The sequence below is a fragment of the Orbicella franksi genome, chromosome 4 (assembly GCF_964199315.1).
Source record: "Orbicella franksi chromosome 4, jaOrbFran1.1, whole genome shotgun sequence".
Lineage (NCBI taxonomy): Eukaryota > Metazoa > Cnidaria > Anthozoa > Scleractinia > Merulinidae > Orbicella > Orbicella franksi.
In genome coordinates, this window is record NC_138148.1 from 21,498,127 (window position 1) to 21,518,580 (window position 20,454).

The following is a 20,454-nucleotide window of genomic DNA, read 5'->3' on the forward strand; positions in this document are numbered from 1 at the left end:
TCAGAAATATTTCCCGCCAAATATTTAGCGAAGAATATTACCTTATTTTGACTTTCTGCGATTTTTATCCATGATTTACTGAAAGATCTGCAAAAAATAGTTAGCTGGACTGCAGAAGAGAATTTTTAAGCTGTGACATCGTTGTTAACCTAAGTAAACATTTGAAACTCGCCAAATCCTTACCACTGCCTGTGCTAAATTTTCCCGCGAAAATCTATTTTTAACGTCACGCTGCATGGAAAAAAAAAAGTGAATCCTCGGTATGATGGTCTTTTTTGCTGTCGTGTAGAACAAACTGCAAGTTAATAGTGAGCGAACCTTTACCCTAATTTTGGGACTTCTGCAAACCCCTTGTTTACATCTATTTCTCGTTTTCGAAAGGCGTGGCGCATTACAGATTTTGAAATGTCGATCTTACTTAAAGGTTTCTCCTTGTTTTTGAAAACATTAACTGTTCTTTTGGATCAGAAAAATCGCCTAGCATTGCGGGTGGCGGGTCAGCGTGCAAACAAGAGGGTCAAGGAAAGACCTTAGAGGTGGTGTCTATTTGGCACAGCCAAATGTAAACAATGAGGAAATACAGGTTACGACAAAACTTCGCTGCTATCCAGCCTACAAAATGATCATAAAGGACAGGCGACTGGAATAAACATCTCAATACATGTAATCGTTGCTAGGTCAGGATTCCCAGCGGAAATCTTCCTTGCCTTCATTGTTGTCGTTTGTACTGTCGCAAGTTTGTACGCCGTCTTGTTTTCCGCTTCATTTCCTTCCTCTATTACCTCGTGCACGTAATTGGCACCGCAGGTTACTTGGACACCGTGTTGTTTTCCGCTCTGAAATGTTTACTTTCAACAAAAGTAATTTAATGTTGCTCTTGTCAAGATCACCCCAAAATCTCCTCAGTGCAACGAAATTACATCCAAATTAGCATTGATAATTTCTTGTCAATTTTACTGCTATTTAAAGTTTGTAGAGAACGAGATTGCATGTTTGTGATCCATGATCGTAAATTGAATTACATTTTGCACGCAACAGAGTTGCTCTGAAGATAAATTGAGATAGTTTTGAGGTGGTTTATGAAAAAAAATCTTACGGAGGCATTTTCATTAACCCGGCCAAAATGTAGTTGTATCCATGTTAAGAGAAATGGGATGGTAACGAAAGAATATCTACAAAAACAAGATGGTTCAAATAATCTGAATGTCAATTATAAAACGAAATAATGAAATGGATTGTTAAAAAAGAAACGATATTTGTCCAGACAGTAGTGTGTATATCCTTCTTACCCCGTTCAAGGAGGGCGCAGAGGTGGAACTATGAGGCCATGAAGAAGTACCATTGCATAGTGGCAACAGAGAAGGGACTCCCCCACCCCCTCCATCTCACCACCACTCACACGCTGTTTGCAAGAAGGTGGAAGAAAAATCTGCTGTCCTAGACAACATTTCAATTTGATTTAGTTTTCTAAGAACTCATTAAATAAAGTTGTTTTTATTTTGACATTTACATGTAAACCAGCTGAGTGGGTTGCAAGATCGAAAACTCAGACCCGTAAAACTGAGACCCTCGAAAACAAAAACTCAGATCCGAAAAAGTCACTCTCTCTGTGCATCTTGAAAACTCAGACTTGAAAAATATCACGACTTTTTTTCACAGCGTGTTTACTGCGGATTGCTTCAAGACATCTTATTTGCTGTTCGTCCATACAATGTCATAGGCACAATCTGCAGAGAGAGGAAAAAAAAACAGCCCGTGGTGGTAGATTCCTCTGCTCGGATCACGAAAACAATACCCAGCATTTGTATGTTTTTTTGGTTGCTTTATAAGTATATATAGTGGAAGGCGCGGTGGCCTCAGGGTTAGTGTGCTCGTCTCCGGATCAAGCGGTCTGGGTTCGAGCCCTGGCCGGGGACATTGTGTTGTGTTCTTGGGCAAGACACTTTACTCTCACAGTGCCTCTCTCCACCCAGGTGTGTAAATGGGTACCGGCGAACCTAATGCTGGGGGTAACCCTGCAATGGACTAGCATCCCATCCAGGGGGGAGTAGAAATGCTCCTAGTCGCTTCATGCTACAGAAACCGGGATAAGCTCCGGCCTGATGGGCCACTTGGCTCACATGCAGACTTATCCTACCTTACAAGTATAAACAAAATTGATGAAATTTATTTTATACTTAAATGCCATTTAAATTCCAAGGTTAGTGACAATGGCTCGAGGTGCATTGCGTGGCAGTTTCGTATATTATATACTACGGATCCTTATGCTTCGATTAATTCTGCTAAATTAAGAAGAGTTTTCCGGGTCTGGGTTTTCGAGACACCTTAAGACACCTTTGAATCAACAAAAAATTATCTCAAGCTTCATAGCAAGTGGTTGTAAGTCAATTCCATTCACGAGGTAATAAAGGAAGGAAACAAAATGGAAAACAAGACGGTGTACAAACCTGCGACAATACAAACGACAATGATAGCAAGAAAGATTTCCGTTGGCAATCCTGCAGACCTAGCGACAATTTCACGTATTGAGATGCTTATTCCAGTTGTCTGTCCTTTTTGATCATTTCGTAGGCCGGATAGCAGTGAAGTTTTGTCATAACCTGTATTTCCTCATTGTTTACATTTGGCTGTGCCAAATAGACACCACCTCTAAGGTCTTTCCTCGACCCTCTTGTTTGCACACTAATAATTGAAGAAAAACTGACCCACCACCAGCAATGCTAGGCGATTTTTCTGATCTGAAAGAACAGTTAATGTTTTCAAAAACAAGGAGGAACGTTTAATATCCACATTTCAAAGTCTTACCTTTGAATCTGTAACGCATCACGCCTTTCGAAAACGAGAAATAAATGTAAACAAGGGGTTTGCAGAAGTCCCAAAATTAAATTTAGGGTAAAGGTTCACTCACGATTAACTTGCAGTTTGTTCTACACAACAGCAAAAAAGACCATCAAACTGAGGATCCACTTTGTCTTTCCATGCAGCGTGACGTTAAAAATAGAATTTTCGCAGGAAAATTTAGCCTAGACGGTAACGATTTGGCGAGTTTAAAATGTTTGCTTTGGTTGACAACGATGTCACAGCTTAAAAATTCTCTTCTGCAGTCCAGCTATTTTTTTGCAGATCTTTCAGTAAATCATGAATAACAATCGCAGAAAGTCGGAATGAGGTGAAATTTTAGCTAAATATTTGGCGGGAAATATTTCTGACTAATGAATTTTTTTGGACTTTGCGAGACCAATTACTCCGATTTGTTTGTAGATACCAATTTTAACTCAACTGGATATTGATAACAGTGCAAGAGACTATCACAAAATTGTTTTTCTGTGGAAATAAACTACCACACTTTTGAGAAACGACTCGCTGAAAATGACTAAAATTCAGGTCACGCTAATTAACGATTCGGCGGTGATATTTGGCACCTTGTAAAAACCGTCGAATTGAAGCGAAAGACCTCAAATATATCTCAGTCAACTAATAAAGGGACAAATATTATCGCACGAAAATAAGAGTTTCTGGAATTTGTGCGAAGTATCTTTTAGGCTCACCTAAAGTTGCCCGAAATTTCGGCCATTTTCAACTGCTTGAGAGCCCAAAATCATGATGTGGTGATATCTTGAAGAAAAATGAACGCCTACCTCGGCAAATGTCATAATTATTAATCTTTTTGGGTAGCTTTTGTACAGTGAAAAGATGAAGGTGAACGGCCGACCTCAATGTTTTGGTACTATCCGGTTTTCTCTGACAATGACACTTAATTCATTACATTTTTCAACCAGTCTATTTGTTACAACCAGAACAAATCCCTATAGCAACATTACAGTATGGATCAAAACCTCATTTCATATGCACTCCAGTTTTTTCTGCCACACTTACAAGCCTGGTTTTGCAAATCTGATGCTATTCAAGTAAAAGTAGTCCATTACTAGTCATACTGCCTACCATCATTTCTCTTTGTGGCTTTTTGGCTATTGCCATTTAAGACCATATTGTCAGGATTGCAAATACATTGTTGGAAGGTACAGACTGCAAAAAATTAAATTTTGGCATTTTCATAAGTGTAAATCTTGTTATTTGTCAGACATCATCAGTCATCTTCTGAAATCTTTGCAAATCATGGGACTTGAAAACTCCCACAAAGAGATTCTTGGAAGTACATTTGACTCTGAAACATTACAATGCAGTGGAGCAGTTTATAAGCCATACAATGAAGACTTGATTTTTACCCACTACCCTGGCCTTAAATCTAAGAGACTCTAGTTTAGTTTATTAATGGTGTTTTCAAATTCTGTTATTTTGCAGGAGTAGACATCTAGTTATATATTTATAAATGAGTTAGATATTTTATATGCATGCCAAATAATCAAGACCAATTCTTTTTGTTTGGTCTTGCTTGCACAGAATGGAACGACTTGATCATTTGGCAGAAAAATTCAAGCACAAATGCAACATTCATGAAGCTTGGACAACTGGCAAAACTGACATGTTAAACAAAGATGATTATGAAAAAGCCACGTTGGCTGATGTTCTGGTAAATAAACAGTTACAAGTCTGTAGTTGTATGTTCTTTAAATGAGATGGAGCAACAGCTTCAGCAGCCATATAACAAATCCTGTTTATTTGGAAGGTGGATACTTTGCACATAGATTTGTATTTATTTATCGCTTGTAAAATAACATTGCTGGCCAGTGTCCTTGAAAAGTCCTTGAATAAGGTACCCGTTTTCTGTGTGAACCCTGTAACAATTTTTTATACTGTTTACTGCATAATAAAAAAGATACTGGCTGGAATAGCCAGGCATGTACTGGTCTAATGTTTGTTGGGTTTTTGTCCTTGTTTTGTAGGCCTTGAAGAAAAAACATGAAGCATTCGAAAGTGATCTAGCAGCTCATCAAGACAGAGTGGAGCAAATTGTGGCAATTGCCCAGGAGCTTAAGTAATATATCAAAGATGAAAAACTGTGTTTGACCACATTTCCGAGCACCGAGAAGAGAGTTGAAAGTATGATGCATAGTAGAGTATTTTTGATGATAAATCAGGTGTTTGGAAATGTGTTTAAACACTGTCTTGAGTGTTTGATATATCTTCTCAATCAAAACTAAAATGAAGGAGAAAGTGGAGATTCAAAATCGTAAAAAGCTATGTCAATTATGATCAGATATCCAAACACTGTCATGGTCACGACTTCCTTTGTTTAAACTTGAGGAATTAAATTGAGAAGTAAGAAGAAGTAAGTTTCAAAATCTTGTTCATAGCATTTGAGTCCATGTATGGCCATCAAATACCGTAAATTCCACTGAACTCCAAAATTGTGAACTCAAGCTTCTCTGACTTACAAGATAATGACAAAGCCAACTCATGAGCAAGTGTAATTGTTTTAGCATAACTTGGCAGCTTATATAATAAAACTTATTTATCAATAGTTCTGTTCTTTTCTGTCAGAATGAAAAAATTACTGGCCATGCACTGTGCAGACAATTGGTAGCAGCTCTAAAGATAGCTAATTAGTTTACAAATTTGCCAATATTCAATCAGTAGGTTATGCTTAACAATTCAGTAAAAGACGTAAGCCCATAGTCTGATTGTTATATAGTAAAATCATGATTTCTCAAATCTCAAAGAGAGATAAAAATTGGCACAGGACATCAGGCATTAGAGGTATCATTAGTAGTTTCCAGTTAATACTGTTGAGATATTGTTTTATCAATATTATTAAGTTATTTATTTATTTGAACCAAGTAGGCACAAGGATTTTAAGTTATCAGGGGTTGGACAAATTGGGAGAGTAAATCCATGGAACACAATATAAAATTATGCTTTAAGGATTAAACATGGGCATTTCCTTGATTTTTTTAGTGAACTGGGTTACAGTGATGTTGGTTCTGTCAATGCAAGATGCCAGGTAAATTGTCACATGTTTTTGATGCTATGGGAATGGAAAAGTCAGAGGTGGACCATTTGACTTTTGAGGGAGGGATTTAAAAAAAAATATCCTTGAAGAATACCTGTACCAGAAAAATTCGTGCACATAACCATGTCCCAAGAAAAAAATTTCTCATGCCTGTACCAAATCACCCACAACCCCCCCCCCCCAAAAAAAAAAGGTCAAGTGTTTCACCTCTAATATTATTACAAAATTTAAGTCGGAAGATATCTTGGCGGAATGCTTCCCTGCTTCTTCCATCCTGACTGTTTTATGTACCAGGAACCTGTTTCTCGAAAGCCCCGGAAACTTTTTTGGTCCGAAATGCCATTTTTGGTTGATCGGGATTTATAGACAGAGAGGTGTATACGCCTGAAACTTCTTGTTCGGAATGAACCTCTGTTTATATTAATGTGAATAAAGCAGCTCTGCAATCATAAGGTTTGAGATTTTGCTACAGCTTTCCAGGTGGAAAAACATTTCGGGACCTTTGAGAAACGGGCGCCAGAGCCCTACTCTTGTAAATTGTTAACTAAAAAGAAACAATATTGCTGTAATTTTGACATGATCACATAGTTTGAACAGTGTATAATATACACTGTTTTTTTTAATGGTATACAGAAATTGTTAAACAAATTTTTACTCTGACAAATAAAGCAAGAAATTAAGACCTTTTTAGAAAACATTAATATGCTTTTGAATGTTTCATAAATAATGGATTAATGACATGGGTTAATGTTACAGCTTGCACATGTGCTGAACCTTGAAGCCATTCCTTTTGAAATATATTGAAATTTGACTAACAAAAAGTAACAAATCAAGTCATTGACTTCAGATGCATTCAAGAATATAATGGAAGTAATATTGAAAAGTATTTTGGAATGTTTCTGTCAAATGCTAAAATATATGTGCAACATCTGCACATAGTTAGTAGTGTGATCTGCATGACATTTTCATTATTCCATCCAATTTTTAGACAATCTGTGATGAATGGAAAGATCTTGGGCAGCTAACAGAAGATCGGCGACATAAACTTGAGGTTTGAAAAACAATTTCTTATTTTATTGGTGTATATATGGATACATTTTGAGGAGGTAATAAACTGATTCTGTTTTTTAATTACAGACACGTGAAGTAATATTACAGAAACTGGACTCCTTCCTGTTAGAGTTTGCAAAGAGAGCAGCGGTATGTCTTGTTGCTGTATGATCATTAGAGTGCAAGTAATTGCCGACCAAATTACACTCTTGTCTTGCACCTTACCATTGCATAAAATAATATTCTGCTTGTTTGCAAAAGAAAACAGATAAAGCAAATGCAAAGCAGTTCACTCTTTTCATTGTACTCCTTTCACAAACAGTGGCCTCCTTACTGCCCATTGAAAAAACTCTCCTGCAACCCTGTTCGCCCATCTGCTGGCCAAACAAAAACTGGTCACAAGACCATGTAAGTGGTTCACTCAATGTCATTCCCACATTTCCCCTAATATCACACTGTATACCACATATAATTTTCTCCTTTTCTGCATAGTAATTCAATTTTGTGTGGTCAAGTTAAAAGTCCCTCCCAATAAGCAAGCTTTTGGATAGGAATACAAGTTGAAATAGCTCTTAGAAGATAAGATATTTGTTGTAAAGCAAATTCCCCATAGGGACATTTCACATCTTCAATTGCCAATTGCCAAGTGCTTCTCTTTTGAACAAGCTATTTTGCCTGATAAAGAAATTTATTTTCTTAAGCTGTTCAATAACTGGCTGGAAAGTGCACGGGAAGATTTAATGGATATGTTCAGCGTACATACTGTTGAAGAGATTGTGGTAAGAAATTTGTATTAATTATTACTTTCTTTTGATCACTTTCATGGTGTGCAAGTCATATGAACTGGTATCACAACTAGTATTTTTGTACAAGGGATCAGAGGAGTCACACCGCTCATAGTTCTGGTGCTAAACTCCAGTTTCTTCTAGTGGTAAATCAACTAGAAGCATTGGTAGCTCAGTGGATGGGATGTTAGTTCACTGCAGATAGCCCCTAGAAGTTGGTCAGGTTCTGACCATTTGATGGCACTTGTGCATATTTTAGAATGGAAAGAAGTATTGTGCGAGTAAAGTGGGCTACACTCAAACCATGACCTATCAATGCAGAATCTAGTTCAGTCGACCATGAGGCAGTAGTTCCATTCTTTGGATGTAGATGGTCATTAAACACAAATTATGTATGTAATCACCGGTCAGATCAAAATCATTGGATCAGTCTTGCTTCTAATGACATCTGGGTATGATAAAACATTCATATAGTATAGGAAACCACACTGCTGGTATTATCATACATACGACTCATTAGGGTAGAATACAATAAAATTTAAGTTTGACATTGAAACAAAGTTAATAGCTCTTATTGATATTGTTTTTTTTTTTTTCAATAAGGCGTAAATGAGGGGAAATGGTTAACACATTGTTCAGCACAATGCTAAATTACCCTGTTGTCCTGTTTGTGTATCAAACTGTTGAGAACTACCATAAAGAGCTTTTTTTCTCTCTTTGTTTGTTTTGAATGCCAGAAATGTGTGACAGCTGTCTTGTAAAATTGTTTAGGAACTGAAAGATGCTCACCAGGTGTTCAAGGACAATATGCCAGCTGCACAACAGGAATATGATGCTATTATGAGCATTAATACTGAAATTGAAAACATAAGTGTCCAGGAAAACCCTTACACTAGTCTTACTAAAGAGGTAAATGAAGGTTTGACATTTCTAATGCTGAACTGTCTCGTGCTTTCTGTAGCTTTAATCTTGCAATGCCCTTTGTATGTAAAATTCTTTTAAGGACTGTTGCAAAAGCTCCTTTGCAGTGTTGTAAATGTTTTCTTTCTGACGATGCATTAACATGTGATCTTCAACAATATAACAATATTATTCGTTGACTATGTTCAAATCACTAGACAGGTGGAATAAAGTGTCTCTGTGTTTTTTTTTCTTGGTGCAATAATTGTCAATTATTAGCATCTTTTTAGCATGGAAACAAAAAAATTAAATTGTTCAAGAAAATCATTTATGGGTTAGAGCCAAAGAGATGCAGTTTTAGTATTTAGAAAAGGTTTCATTCACTTTGGGAGACTTGGAAGTTTATATTTTTGGCATAACAACATTAGTTCAATTACAGCAGAGAAGGAAGCCGTACAACATAGAAAGAGAAACGGATTAATTAAAAGCAAAGAATATTCAATGAGTAACTGATGTTGTACACAATTATTTGTTGTTGCTAACATATGAGCTGGGTTGATATTGCACGTATATACATGGCCAGTGAAAATGAAAGATGGTAATGTAATGAATAAATAGAATTTTAAGCCATTTGTTTTCTCTTTCCTATTCAACAGGAAATTTCTCTGACATGGAGTGAAGTCATAAGCCTGATTCCCAAGAGAGATGAGCTTCTTGAAAATGAAAAAGGCAGACAGGAACGTATCCTTGACTAGCATTATTTTTAAGCCAGATCGTAAGATAGGTTTGCATGTGGGCAAAAGACTTCACTGGTAGGAAGAAGATCCCCTTATACAAAGAAGAAGAAGGGCTATAAACGTTGGTGTTTTTAGGATGACATTTTGACAGTTTTCTACCTTATCAGTTTTTAATCTTTCTTTTCTTTTGAATGTTTACATCCTTTTCAGTGTCACCCATCAACCGGTATAACAATTCCTTTCTTTTTTACATCCTAAACATGCCCCTTATTTGATCCCATTTGCATTGGATGTAGGATTTTTGTGAAAAAAACATCACTTGTCCATATGTGTGTGCATTCTCTGTCCAGTTTCCTCATTGCTTCCTATTTTATTATTTACTTGTCTTGTTGGAAGTTCTGGCATTTTTGTGCAAAGGTGTGTTCTCATCTTAGAAGATTAAAATTAAGAAGGATGGCATCCTTGTATGTTATAAAGAAAGGTTTCCTTGAGGGTTGTGAACATTCTGATATGTTGCTCTCAAATATAATGCTCGTTTATAACAATTTAAAATATGGAAAGGACATTCAGTAAGAACAAGTCACTTTGACTCTACTGTGTGTTACCTGTGTTTGCGTTGGTGTGTTGGGGCTGTTTCAAAGTGATTTCAAGAAGTTTTAGTTTGACTGTTTTCCTGTCTATATAGGAATGATATATAGTATGTGAATACACTGTCTGTTAGAGATTTTTCCCTTGACTGAACATAGGAAATGAGAGACTTCGTGTAGAGTTTGCACAAAAGGCTAATTCAGTTGGACCGTCAATCAAGGACTATGAGGAAAAGTTACGCTCTATTGCTTTGAAAATGCAAGGACCCCTGGAGGTATGATATCCAACCTCTTGTTTATTCAGTAGCAATGTCTCCATCCTCATGAACAAGCCACAGCAAGAGTGTGGACTGAGACTATTTTTTTTTGTTAAGGGCCCAGAAACCGATCTTTTAGAGCCGTTTCTGAGGAAAATTTATACTCATATAACCTCATCATTTTTAGTTAGTTCAGAGTCATTTCATGTGTTTTAACTTTTTCATGATTAGTAACACTAGTGATGACGTCATCAGGCCACGCCCATGGTCATGTGACTAATACTGAAAAAACTCAAAGGCTCCCAGGCAAATTACTTTATCGGGATTTTTTTCATTGATTTAATATCTTAATTTAAATCCTCATTACGCTATGCATAGATTTTGTTTCACTTCTAAAAGGTCAGATTTTGAGAGAACTTCAAAATATTAAAAAATTCGTAATTTTCTTTAAAAAGCATGATTTTGAAAAAGGACTGCTTAGCTATCTTTCCAACGTTGGTTTTGATCGAAATCCGTCGAAAAAGGCTGGATTTAATGAAAAACCGCGTTTCCTTTGGCATTTAAAGAAACCGGAGGTGCGCCCGATATATATTGAAAGTTACCCTATCAGCGCGTGCGCAATTTACACTATCAGCGCACTTCGGTAAGATCGAACAAAGCCACACGGAATTAATTTTTCTCTTTCTATTGCTCTTGTTTTTCTGTCTTTTTCTTATTTTGTCTCTGCTTGTACTTTTTTTACTTTACATTTTGTGAAACACAAAGGAAAACATCTAAAATGTAAGCGAATTTGGAAGTTATTGATTTTTTTTTGTTTTCCGCGCTCAGGCTGACGTAAGTAACCGGAAGTGAAATTTCACCTCCTTAGCAACGCGCGCGAGCGCGCACATAAATCGGTTAATGGGCCCTTAAATGTACTTATAATGATATTCGCAGCCCATGTCTCAACCCAAAAACCCATACAAGTATTGGTGCAAGTTTTCTTTATTTTGCAAACTGTCCAAATGAATTTTAATTTGAGTAATGTCCAAATTAACAAGTAATTTGGACAGTTTTATACATAGTATAATTAACAGTAATGCGGCTACATCCTAGTTCAATTGGGAAATAATTAAGTTCAAAGATTTCCTCTTACTGCCAAATTGGACTCGGCCTAAAGGCCTCATCCAATTTTGGCCGTCCACAGAAGTTTTTCATCTAATTATTTCCAAATTGAACAGCATGTAGTACTAACTATAACATCTACAATGTACCATTGAAATCTTATGAAAGCTGGACTTATAGTTGTGCTTCAATAAAGAAGCCGGATAAACTTGAAAGCTGCACTTCAATACAGAAGTTCGGGTGTTAAAAACAGATAAACAATAAAATCTGATGATTCGTTCACAGGCAGCACAGGCAAGCTACAGCTTTCAAATTTTGTAACAAAAGCGCGAATGTGTCATTATGGACTGAGTACCATGACAAAGTAATGAAATTATGAATAACTTAAACAAGAGGAAAGAAAAATAACATGAACAGAATCAGTCCGGGGATGGTTTTTGAAAGGACATGTGTCCGTTGAGTTTCATAGCCATTCAGAAGGACGCGTGATCTTGTGCTTACGAGGAAGTCACAGCCAGGTGTGGATCTCTCCCCAGTTTCCTGTGAAGCATAATACTTTTTTTGAGCATGCGCCCTTTATGATTGGACTGTGTCAAACACCTTTGAGAGGTTACGGCTTGTGTCCACTAGCGCATAACCATAGCATAAGCCAATATATGCAGGCGCAGTAAGATGTTGATAATTAGCGCCTTTTGTTGGAAATTTCCCAAATAAAAGGTGCTGATTATCAACATCTTTCAGCGTCTGTGTATATCGGCTTATGCTTATGGTTATGGGCTAGTGAGAACAAGCCTTTAACCCATTGACGCCTGTGCCGCCAATGACCGCCCGTGACGGACGTTGGCCTCTGTTCCACTTCTTATGTCATCACCTCTGACCAAAATTGGCATCACTTACACTCAAGTTCGGCAGGAGGAAAGGATCTTTCCAGTGATACCCAGGTCGATTGAGCGTGAAATATGCACGAAAATGCTTAGAAATTTGGGTGAAAAATTCGGAGCAAAATTTCCCTCTGCTACACTTGGCTACTCCATGCTAAGAATTTCCTGTCTCGATGATGCTTTCGCGGAAATCCTTGAATTGGAAGCAAGCCCAGTAGTGGGTCAGCATTTGTAGCAAAAAGATACGAAAAGTAGAAAAAAGGAAGACGAAAAAAAAATTAAAAAACCAAAAAGCCTAAAGACGTAGGACACTTTCAAAATTTTAATTTCTGCGCATGCCCTAGCAAAAAAAATAAAAATGTGATAAAACGCGGTGCCAGTGGAAAGAAAGGCATGCTGTCATGTTGCAAATGCCTTTTTCAGTAGATTGGAGCTAATTTAGTTCATAGCCAGGCTGAAAATGTCCAAAATGTCCAAAAAATGCGTATTTTCCAAAAATCTCCGGTTGTCAATGGGCTAAGGAAGATCACATCGACTTGCTGTTGCTGTTGAGGCTGCTTGCCTGTATGTTAATGAGTATGATTCACTGGGTCTTTGCACGGAAGTCTTCTCTGGGAACCATGCTGTTGTTGAAAGAGGAATAAGTTGCTTGAGAGATAGGACATATCTACTTGCACATACTAAGTGTTCATAATTTTTGCAGTCAAGGATGTTAAAGACACAGGCCTTTAATTTTTTTGGATCAGCGGAAAAAAAGCCTTTTTTGAAAATGGCTTGTGTTACTGTGAAACTCAGAAAACCGTGAACACTTTGATATGATTCTGACAGGTCAGTTGTGTACTGAGCAATCACAATTAAGTTGAGGACACACGAGCAAACCTCTAAACCCCAAACCAAATTAGCGTTGCTATTTGCGGTTTAGTTCTCTTACGCCTAATTGGGGTTTTCCTTGCTGCACAATTCCATAAATATTTCTGGTCTTGATGGTTTTCTTTGTTTTACACGCTATTTACAATTGTACATACGTGTCCTCACAACCCTTTACCAGATTAGTGTGTAGTGCATTTATAGAAATTCAAGATTTAATGACCCAGTGTCAGCGCTACAAATTAATAGTAGCTACATTTTACATTGCATTATGCATTGTACATGTCAAAGTGTAATTCTAGTTGGTATATTTTGTTGTTACTTCCAATAAAGGAACAACTGAAAGCTGTCCAAGGGCTTGAACGAGATGTTGCTGGCTACAAACCTCAAATGGATGAACTAGAGTTGGTGCACCAAGTAAGAAAAGGCGCTTTATGTTATTTTGTTTTAATGCATTGTTTTTTGCCTTACACAAATTTTGTTTAATCGTTTTATTTTGTGATTGTTTTTTTTTTTGGAGACAGTGAAATAACAGTTGTGGTCTTCTTTTATATATCACCTGTTATGTTTTCTTAGCTTGAGAGTTTTTGTTTTCAAGGTCTCGTCACTTGCCTAACTGTTTCTGATGCTGATTCTAAAACACTTTTGTGACCTACAGTAGATCAAATCTGTCCTCAACCACAACTGTGTTGTTATGTTAACCACTGCCTTTAGAATATTTGTTAGTAAATGTAAACATCTTAATACAGTGACCCAGATACCATCATTCTGAAGTTGTGCTTATTTACAGGATGTCCAAGAAGCACTAATCTTTGAAAACCCCCACACAGAATTCACAATGGAAGTAAGTATGGCGACTCAGTTGGAACCTTCAGGTGTTGGGTGATCAGATAATGTAATGTGAGAGTGATGGCGTGAGTGGGTGCATTCCTACCAGTTCTTCGCAAGCATTTCTTTTTAGCACAAGAATGTCTTGTATGTATTGTTTCAGTCCCTTATGATAATCCAATCGGAATGTCCCTTAAGTATAGTTTTATTGTGTATATATCTGACACCTATCTGACAGGTTCATAGGGCACTCTCTTTGTCCCTCGTCTAAGTTCTAAGGCGGTCGTTTTTATCATGTTGCTTATGAAAAATACACTGACCAATAGACATGTTCAGTTCACGAAAAAATACCAATCTTATGGAAAGCATCAAGAACTGCAGCGTCAACTGAAGCTAATTTACGAAAAGGTTATTATACTGACACACGAACGATTGATGGTAAAATTAACTCTTATGTGATTTTCTCAGGCTCTCCGAGTGAACTGGGAACAACTGCTGACTGCCATTGCGAGAAACATCAATGAAGTTGAAAACCAGGTAAATTTAGTGCAAAGTTCCTTTTATTATAAGACTATAAACAGGAGGCTTATTGAGTAGAAATAAGAAACACAAAATGTAACACAGAAATGCCTGAGTCTATGTTAAATGCATGTTAACAAATACAAATCAGATTCTCGAATTTCCAATAGAAAACAGCTGAGTGGCTACTAACATTCGTTATAGTTCACCATTAAATTTTCTCCGATTCTTATTGGTTTAAAGTGATCACGTGACGCGATAGTGTTTATCCGCGGAGAGACACTATCAACCCATAGTGCCCGTCCGAGGAAATATCCGGATGGATAGTACTCGTCCGTGAAAAATTTTCTGTAAACAAGCGAGCTTATAAAACATAAACAATAAAGACACAAGAGTGTGTTAGTCTCGGAACTCTCGGTCTGATAGTTTCCCCTTGGAAATTTGATGTTCTTAAGACTAGCTTATTTGCCCTCGGGAACTTTGCTTCTTGGGCAAATATTTGTTTTAAGAACATCAAATTTCCGCGGGGCAACTATCAGCCGATACGATTACTCGAGCCTACTTTACTCCCGGAAGTTTTTGTTTGATACGACTGATACACTTTCCTTTATTGATAGATTCTTATGAGGGATTCTAAAGGCATCTCTGACGACCAGATGAAGGAATTCCGTAACTCGTTCAACTTCTTTGACAAAGTAAATACAGAATACCAGTAATAAGTGTGATGGTCCAGGAATTTGTGATTAATGTTATTGTCTCTTTTCAGGAAGAATAGATGTAATTTTTCTTGTTTACTCTCGCCCCGACTCTGACACTACAGCTGTAGATGATAAACTGCTGTTACAGTAAAAACGCGCGTGTAAGAACCTAGTGGTTTAAGAATCTGCTGGCAGGAGTTTGCTATTTTAAAACCTAAAAATATAAGAATGTACATTTAGTGAATGTCACCAGGAACAAACTTCATTTTAAAGCGTGTTAATGTTTCGTTGCTTTCCTTTAGGATGAAAATATGCGACTTGAGCCTCACGAATTCAAACAATGCTTGGTTAGTTTAGGATACAACCTGAAGGAAGGAGACAAGGTTTGTTAATTAGACTAACGTGTCATGCATTTGCTAGTCTCCTCCGCAGCCGTTTTTTGGGGGGATGTCACGCAACGCTTGCTTGACATCCCAAAAAACGGCTGCGAAGGAAACTATACATTTGCCAACCACTTCGACTCTTTACTTGAACCAATGACATTCGAAATTAACTGGGCTGGAAAAGCCCATTTGGTGTAAACAAGTGATACTTCATCACTGCCTAAGAACTTGTAGCAAGACCAACGAAATTTACAACATGGCGTTATGTTGAGGATTCCGAGGGGAGAGGAATTTTGGAACTGAGGAAAATAGATGTGTTGTTCCAATAAAACAGTGGCTTAAACTTAGGTTGTAAATAGTAATAATGCAGTGTCAAATTAAAAACGATGTTTATAGCAGACGTTTCGGGCCTAGCCCTTCCTCAGTGCTAAGTTTTGAATGGGACACGTCATTAAACCTAGGCCCTGTATGCAAGGAGCTAGGGTAACCTTAGTGCTAGGGATACCCTACTTCCTTGCGCCCAAGTCTAACAGGTTTCTGTTTTTGTTTTGTTTTTTGTTTTGTTTTGTTTTGTTTTGTTTTTTTGTTTGTTTGAGGTGGTTAACAACGGTTTCCAGCATTTTCCAATACTTTTTCGATCAGATTAATGCTATCACTCTTTTTCAACTGATGCCATAATTATGGTAATTAACATTTTATTTTGACAAAACAGGTAACGTACAATTAAAATCAATTTTCTAATTTACAAAATTTCCTCAGACAGCATTGAGTCAAGTTCTACTCGTCTTTTAGCGGAAAACAATTTAGGAATTCCAATGTACTGGTCATCGTGGCCATATTGCTGGTTTTCAGTGTCACACAATTCAAAATAGATCAAAATAAAAATCAAAACCCGTCAATAGATAAAGTCCAGAATCTGGGAAACGAAAGAAGGTAAATATGCGAAGACTCGCGCCAAAATTCTGGTCACAGCAATTTTTCTTATGCGAGATATGCGGAGAAATTTTTTACCCAAATTTATAAAGATTTGTATGGCGACACCATGCTGGTGTTCATGGGCACCAACATGGCGGCCGGAAACCAACAGAAACATCTGTTACTGAGTTTTGCTACAAAAGTGTGACTTTGTTCCTCGAGGAACTCTAAAACATTAAAATAACACTTTTTCTAAGACACGAACTGTTCAGATGGCCAAGTTCCCCGAAATAAGTCACTTTTTTAACCATCATGACAGCTCTTTAGGCCGTCATGTAAATGCCGCGTCACGCAAAAGCTTAGAAATTTAAGCGTAGTGTATCACAAAACCAAGAACTTATTCGGAACGAAAATTTGCATGAATATTAGTTTTCAGCTGTTCCTATACATCATTTGAGTAAAATCTCAGGAAGATCAATAGTTTTGTAGTTTGAATTTTGGTGACGTCATGTGAAAACCAGCTATACCCCCTTAATGTTAAGTGAAACGAAAGGAGATGAAATGTTCACTTGTTAATTTAACCCCACAGGGTGACCAAGAATTTGAAAGACTCATGACAATTGTAGATCCAAACAACACAGGACACGTGACTTTCGAAGCATTCCTTGATTTTATGACCCGAGAAACAGCTGACACAGATACCGCTGAGCAAGTCATGGACTCCTTCAGAATCCTAGCCGGGGACAAGGTTGGCACTAATTTTGTGTTATCCCCAACGTATCTGTTGTTGTTGTTGTTTTTGTTTGTTTGTATCTTTTTTTTCTCTTAATTTCAATTTAACCTCTAAACATCGTTTTATCTCTGTTTGGTTTCCTGAGACTGTGTGGTGTAACTGACCCTTTTCGAAAGAGATTGCTCAATCGTGATCCCTCCCTGTGCTATTTTGCATGAATTATTCCGGACGTGTGGGTACTTTCGAAAGGCTATGACCAAATGATCAATGTCATATTATAAGATGTATTTTGCATCACTGAAATAAAATTCATTCACAGCACATCAGTAAGCACAAGAATAGTATAAGCACACCACATGTTCTCTTTTCAAATTATAAGCCGGAACAACGAAGAACTCAGTTGTTTCCAGTGTTCAACACAACAAGGTGGTTGTCTGTTCTGTATAAACAGGAATTTAATTAGCTTATTATGACATGTTGTATCCAATGTTGTAGCAGAATATCCGTGGCCGTCTTTCAAGTGCGCGTGCGCCGAGGTTTACTTTTAGCCTACTGATTTGTTACAAACCTTGTACCAAGAACATCACATTTCACCACGACGTAACTGAGCTATTTCTTCTAGCTTGTACGCACTAGCTTCACACTAAAATTCCTACCTTTCTTGCTGTTTTGTTCCAGCCGTACATCACTACAGAAGAATTGAGACGCGAGCTTCCACCAGATCAAGCTGAGTACTGCATTGCTCGAATGGCTCCTTATGAAGGACCTGATGCGGTACCTGGGGCTCTGGACTACATGTCCTTCTCAACTGCTCTATATGGCGAAAGTGATTTGTAATTCTGGAATCTAGAAACTCTTTTATATATTACTCTACCGTGATACAAGGGGAGGGATAGGGCGGGGAGTCATACAAAGGAATTTCCTGGCATTGTTTAGTTTCTAAATTATACAGTAGGCTCCATCTAGCTAAATCTTATGTACGTCGCTGAGGAGAACACACAGTGCTTTTACTGGTATCATGTAATATTCATTTGACTTTAGGACAGGGAAAGCGAGGTGGTTCTCAAAGACCGCTAGTAACCCGAATCAGGTCGAATTCGTTTGATTTTTGCATTTCTCTAAGTTTTCCTGCCTCCGCTTCATTAAGCTGGTTAAACATTAACAATGTTTGTATGCAAAACAGTTTTGAAGGAAATAGCTATTGCCAATATATTTTCTGTATATCGTATTTTTCTCGTTGCTAGAGCACGCCGAGCCATTACAAAGCGACAGAAACACGAAGCAGATTCGACGGAATGTGTCTCCTGCTAAAACAAAATCTAGGGTTGATTTTGTGTTTTGTTTTTCTCGTATCCTCGGAAAATTGCAGACATTCGACACTGTTTCTTGTCACTTGGACGACAATGGAACTCCAGTATTGTGCGTCTACAAGAAAACAGTGGGATATGTGGAGTGAGCTCTCGGCCTCTTAACAGGCACACCGTTGCAGACATATCGCCTAATTAAGGGACTAGGTCACCATCTCCGCATTCATATCCTCGTAAAATTAGGTTCATAAATTATTGTTGAGCAGGTCTTGCCGACAACTCGTGATTGTTGTGTGTGGAGCTCGAAGGTAACCGTAGGCAACTTGTTTCTTATTTTCAGACATTTACATCAAGCTTTCAGTAGATTTTTTCCTCCATCTTATTATGCACCAGAATCACCTAATATAGCACTACCTAGTAGTAGTGCCCAGTAGTCATTCGGAGAACGGTTTTAAAATTTTCCTTGTGATTCAGAGAGGTATTTCCTTCTCTTCCTTAACATAACTTGTATACTTAGGCGCCCGCAATATTTTGATTAGAAATGGAAACTACATAAAGGTGTCCGAGATAAACAACAAATTAAAATTCATAACAAACTATCCACGTGAACGTTATGTTTGGTTTGTCTCTAAGTCGCCTTCCCTTTTCCTATCCGCTTTTCTAAACTTACACCACATGCTACGTAATCCTTTCCTACTTGTTCGATAGACATGTCCCCGAAAAGGAACCTTGTACGCACTTATGCAAGTCCTGGTGAGAGCGTAACATTTAGTGTCTATACTGTTGGGTGGGGGGACGATGTTGGTATCCCCTCCTAATCTCAAAAACTATGGGCTAAGACCCCCTCCGAATCTCAATCCCAAATAACGGCTTCGGAGTTTGTCCGCTACCGTCATAGGCGTACAGGCTGGGGGTTGCAGCCCCCCACCCCCCACCCTCCAAGGGCTAAGAAAGAACTGGCTGGGAGTAAAGTGGCCGGAGTCGGGTGGGGGGAATGGCCGATCCTCGACTAGAGAGCCATTCAAAGAGTTTTCAAGGCTTAAAAGGCTACTTTCTCTGACTTTCTCCTTTGCCAAACGAACTAAAAGTCAGATGAAATGAGGGATCCAGGTATTGCGTTTTAGAAGAGCTACGAACATATCGGTTAAATGTGTATCGTGGAAATCCACGGTAATGATGTTATTTCCACTCCCAATTTTCCATCAACAAAACACCTGCATTCTTCATCTTCGGGTATACACTAAACTTTCAACGTGACCAGTTCCCGGAGTGCCTGATAGCTCAGTTGTTACAACACTGCACCGGTACTGCGGAGATCGTGGGTTTGATTTTTTTAGGATTTATTTCACAGCTACTTCAAGCACAAATCTTCTCCAAAACTTTCTTTTTCGCCATAAATCAGTCCGATTGACCGTTCTTAGCCCCCCCCCCCCCCCCGGGGGAGGGTACTCCCTTATATGGGCTATATAGGTATGTGCGGCCCCAAAGGGTATGGTTTTTCAGCCGTTTTGGTCATAAATAGGGTATCGATTTTAGCTGATTTTGGCCATTTTGGTCATAAATAGGGTATGGTTTTTGCACTCCAGCCTTGATATGAATATGTTTTTAAGAAAAAGCCACTTTTTCATCACTATCGAAAAGAAAATCAACAAAAGCCCTTCACAAGTTATGTTTACGGTAATTTAACATTGGTATGGACTAGGGAACTAATTATAACGCAGGTCTGAAACAGGGTTTTGATTTAAGGGTCAGGTCATAGATAGGGTTTTGAATTATGGGTCAGGTCATCAATAGGGTAGGGAATATCGCAGATTTTGGTCACAAATAGGGTAAGGGTTTTGGGAAGCGGGCCGCACAATCCCACCCAATTTTTCTGGGAGTATCCCCCCAGGTCTTAGCCTCTAACGAGCAAAATTTGCCTCGATGAAGGAATTCAGACATTTTTGGTTAAGTTGTGTACATAACTACAGTGAGACCTGTATTAAGCGGACC

General features: G+C 38.0%; 1 protein-coding gene across 1 annotated transcript in view; it reads left to right on the top strand.

The window, feature by feature from the left end:
• The window catches only part of LOC145483742 (alpha-actinin-like), a 36,515-nt gene extending 16,061 nt beyond the window's left edge, over positions 1–20,454 (top strand). Inside the window, exons 12-27 of the mRNA XM_081462290.1 lie at positions 4,402–4,531; positions 4,845–4,936; positions 5,857–5,902; positions 6,900–6,962; positions 7,049–7,111; positions 7,663–7,740; positions 8,518–8,655; positions 9,303–9,387; positions 10,130–10,245; positions 13,413–13,496; positions 13,870–13,923; positions 14,376–14,444; positions 15,044–15,121; positions 15,427–15,507; positions 17,012–17,170; positions 17,834–20,454. Coding sequence (XP_081318416.1) covers positions 4,402–4,531; positions 4,845–4,936; positions 5,857–5,902; positions 6,900–6,962; positions 7,049–7,111; positions 7,663–7,740; positions 8,518–8,655; positions 9,303–9,387; positions 10,130–10,245; positions 13,413–13,496; positions 13,870–13,923; positions 14,376–14,444; positions 15,044–15,121; positions 15,427–15,507; positions 17,012–17,170; positions 17,834–17,992 — 1,495 coding nt within the window. The 3' untranslated portion in view covers positions 17,993–20,454. The remainder of the gene's footprint in view (positions 1–4,401; positions 4,532–4,844; positions 4,937–5,856; positions 5,903–6,899; positions 6,963–7,048; positions 7,112–7,662; positions 7,741–8,517; positions 8,656–9,302; positions 9,388–10,129; positions 10,246–13,412; positions 13,497–13,869; positions 13,924–14,375; positions 14,445–15,043; positions 15,122–15,426; positions 15,508–17,011; positions 17,171–17,833) is intronic.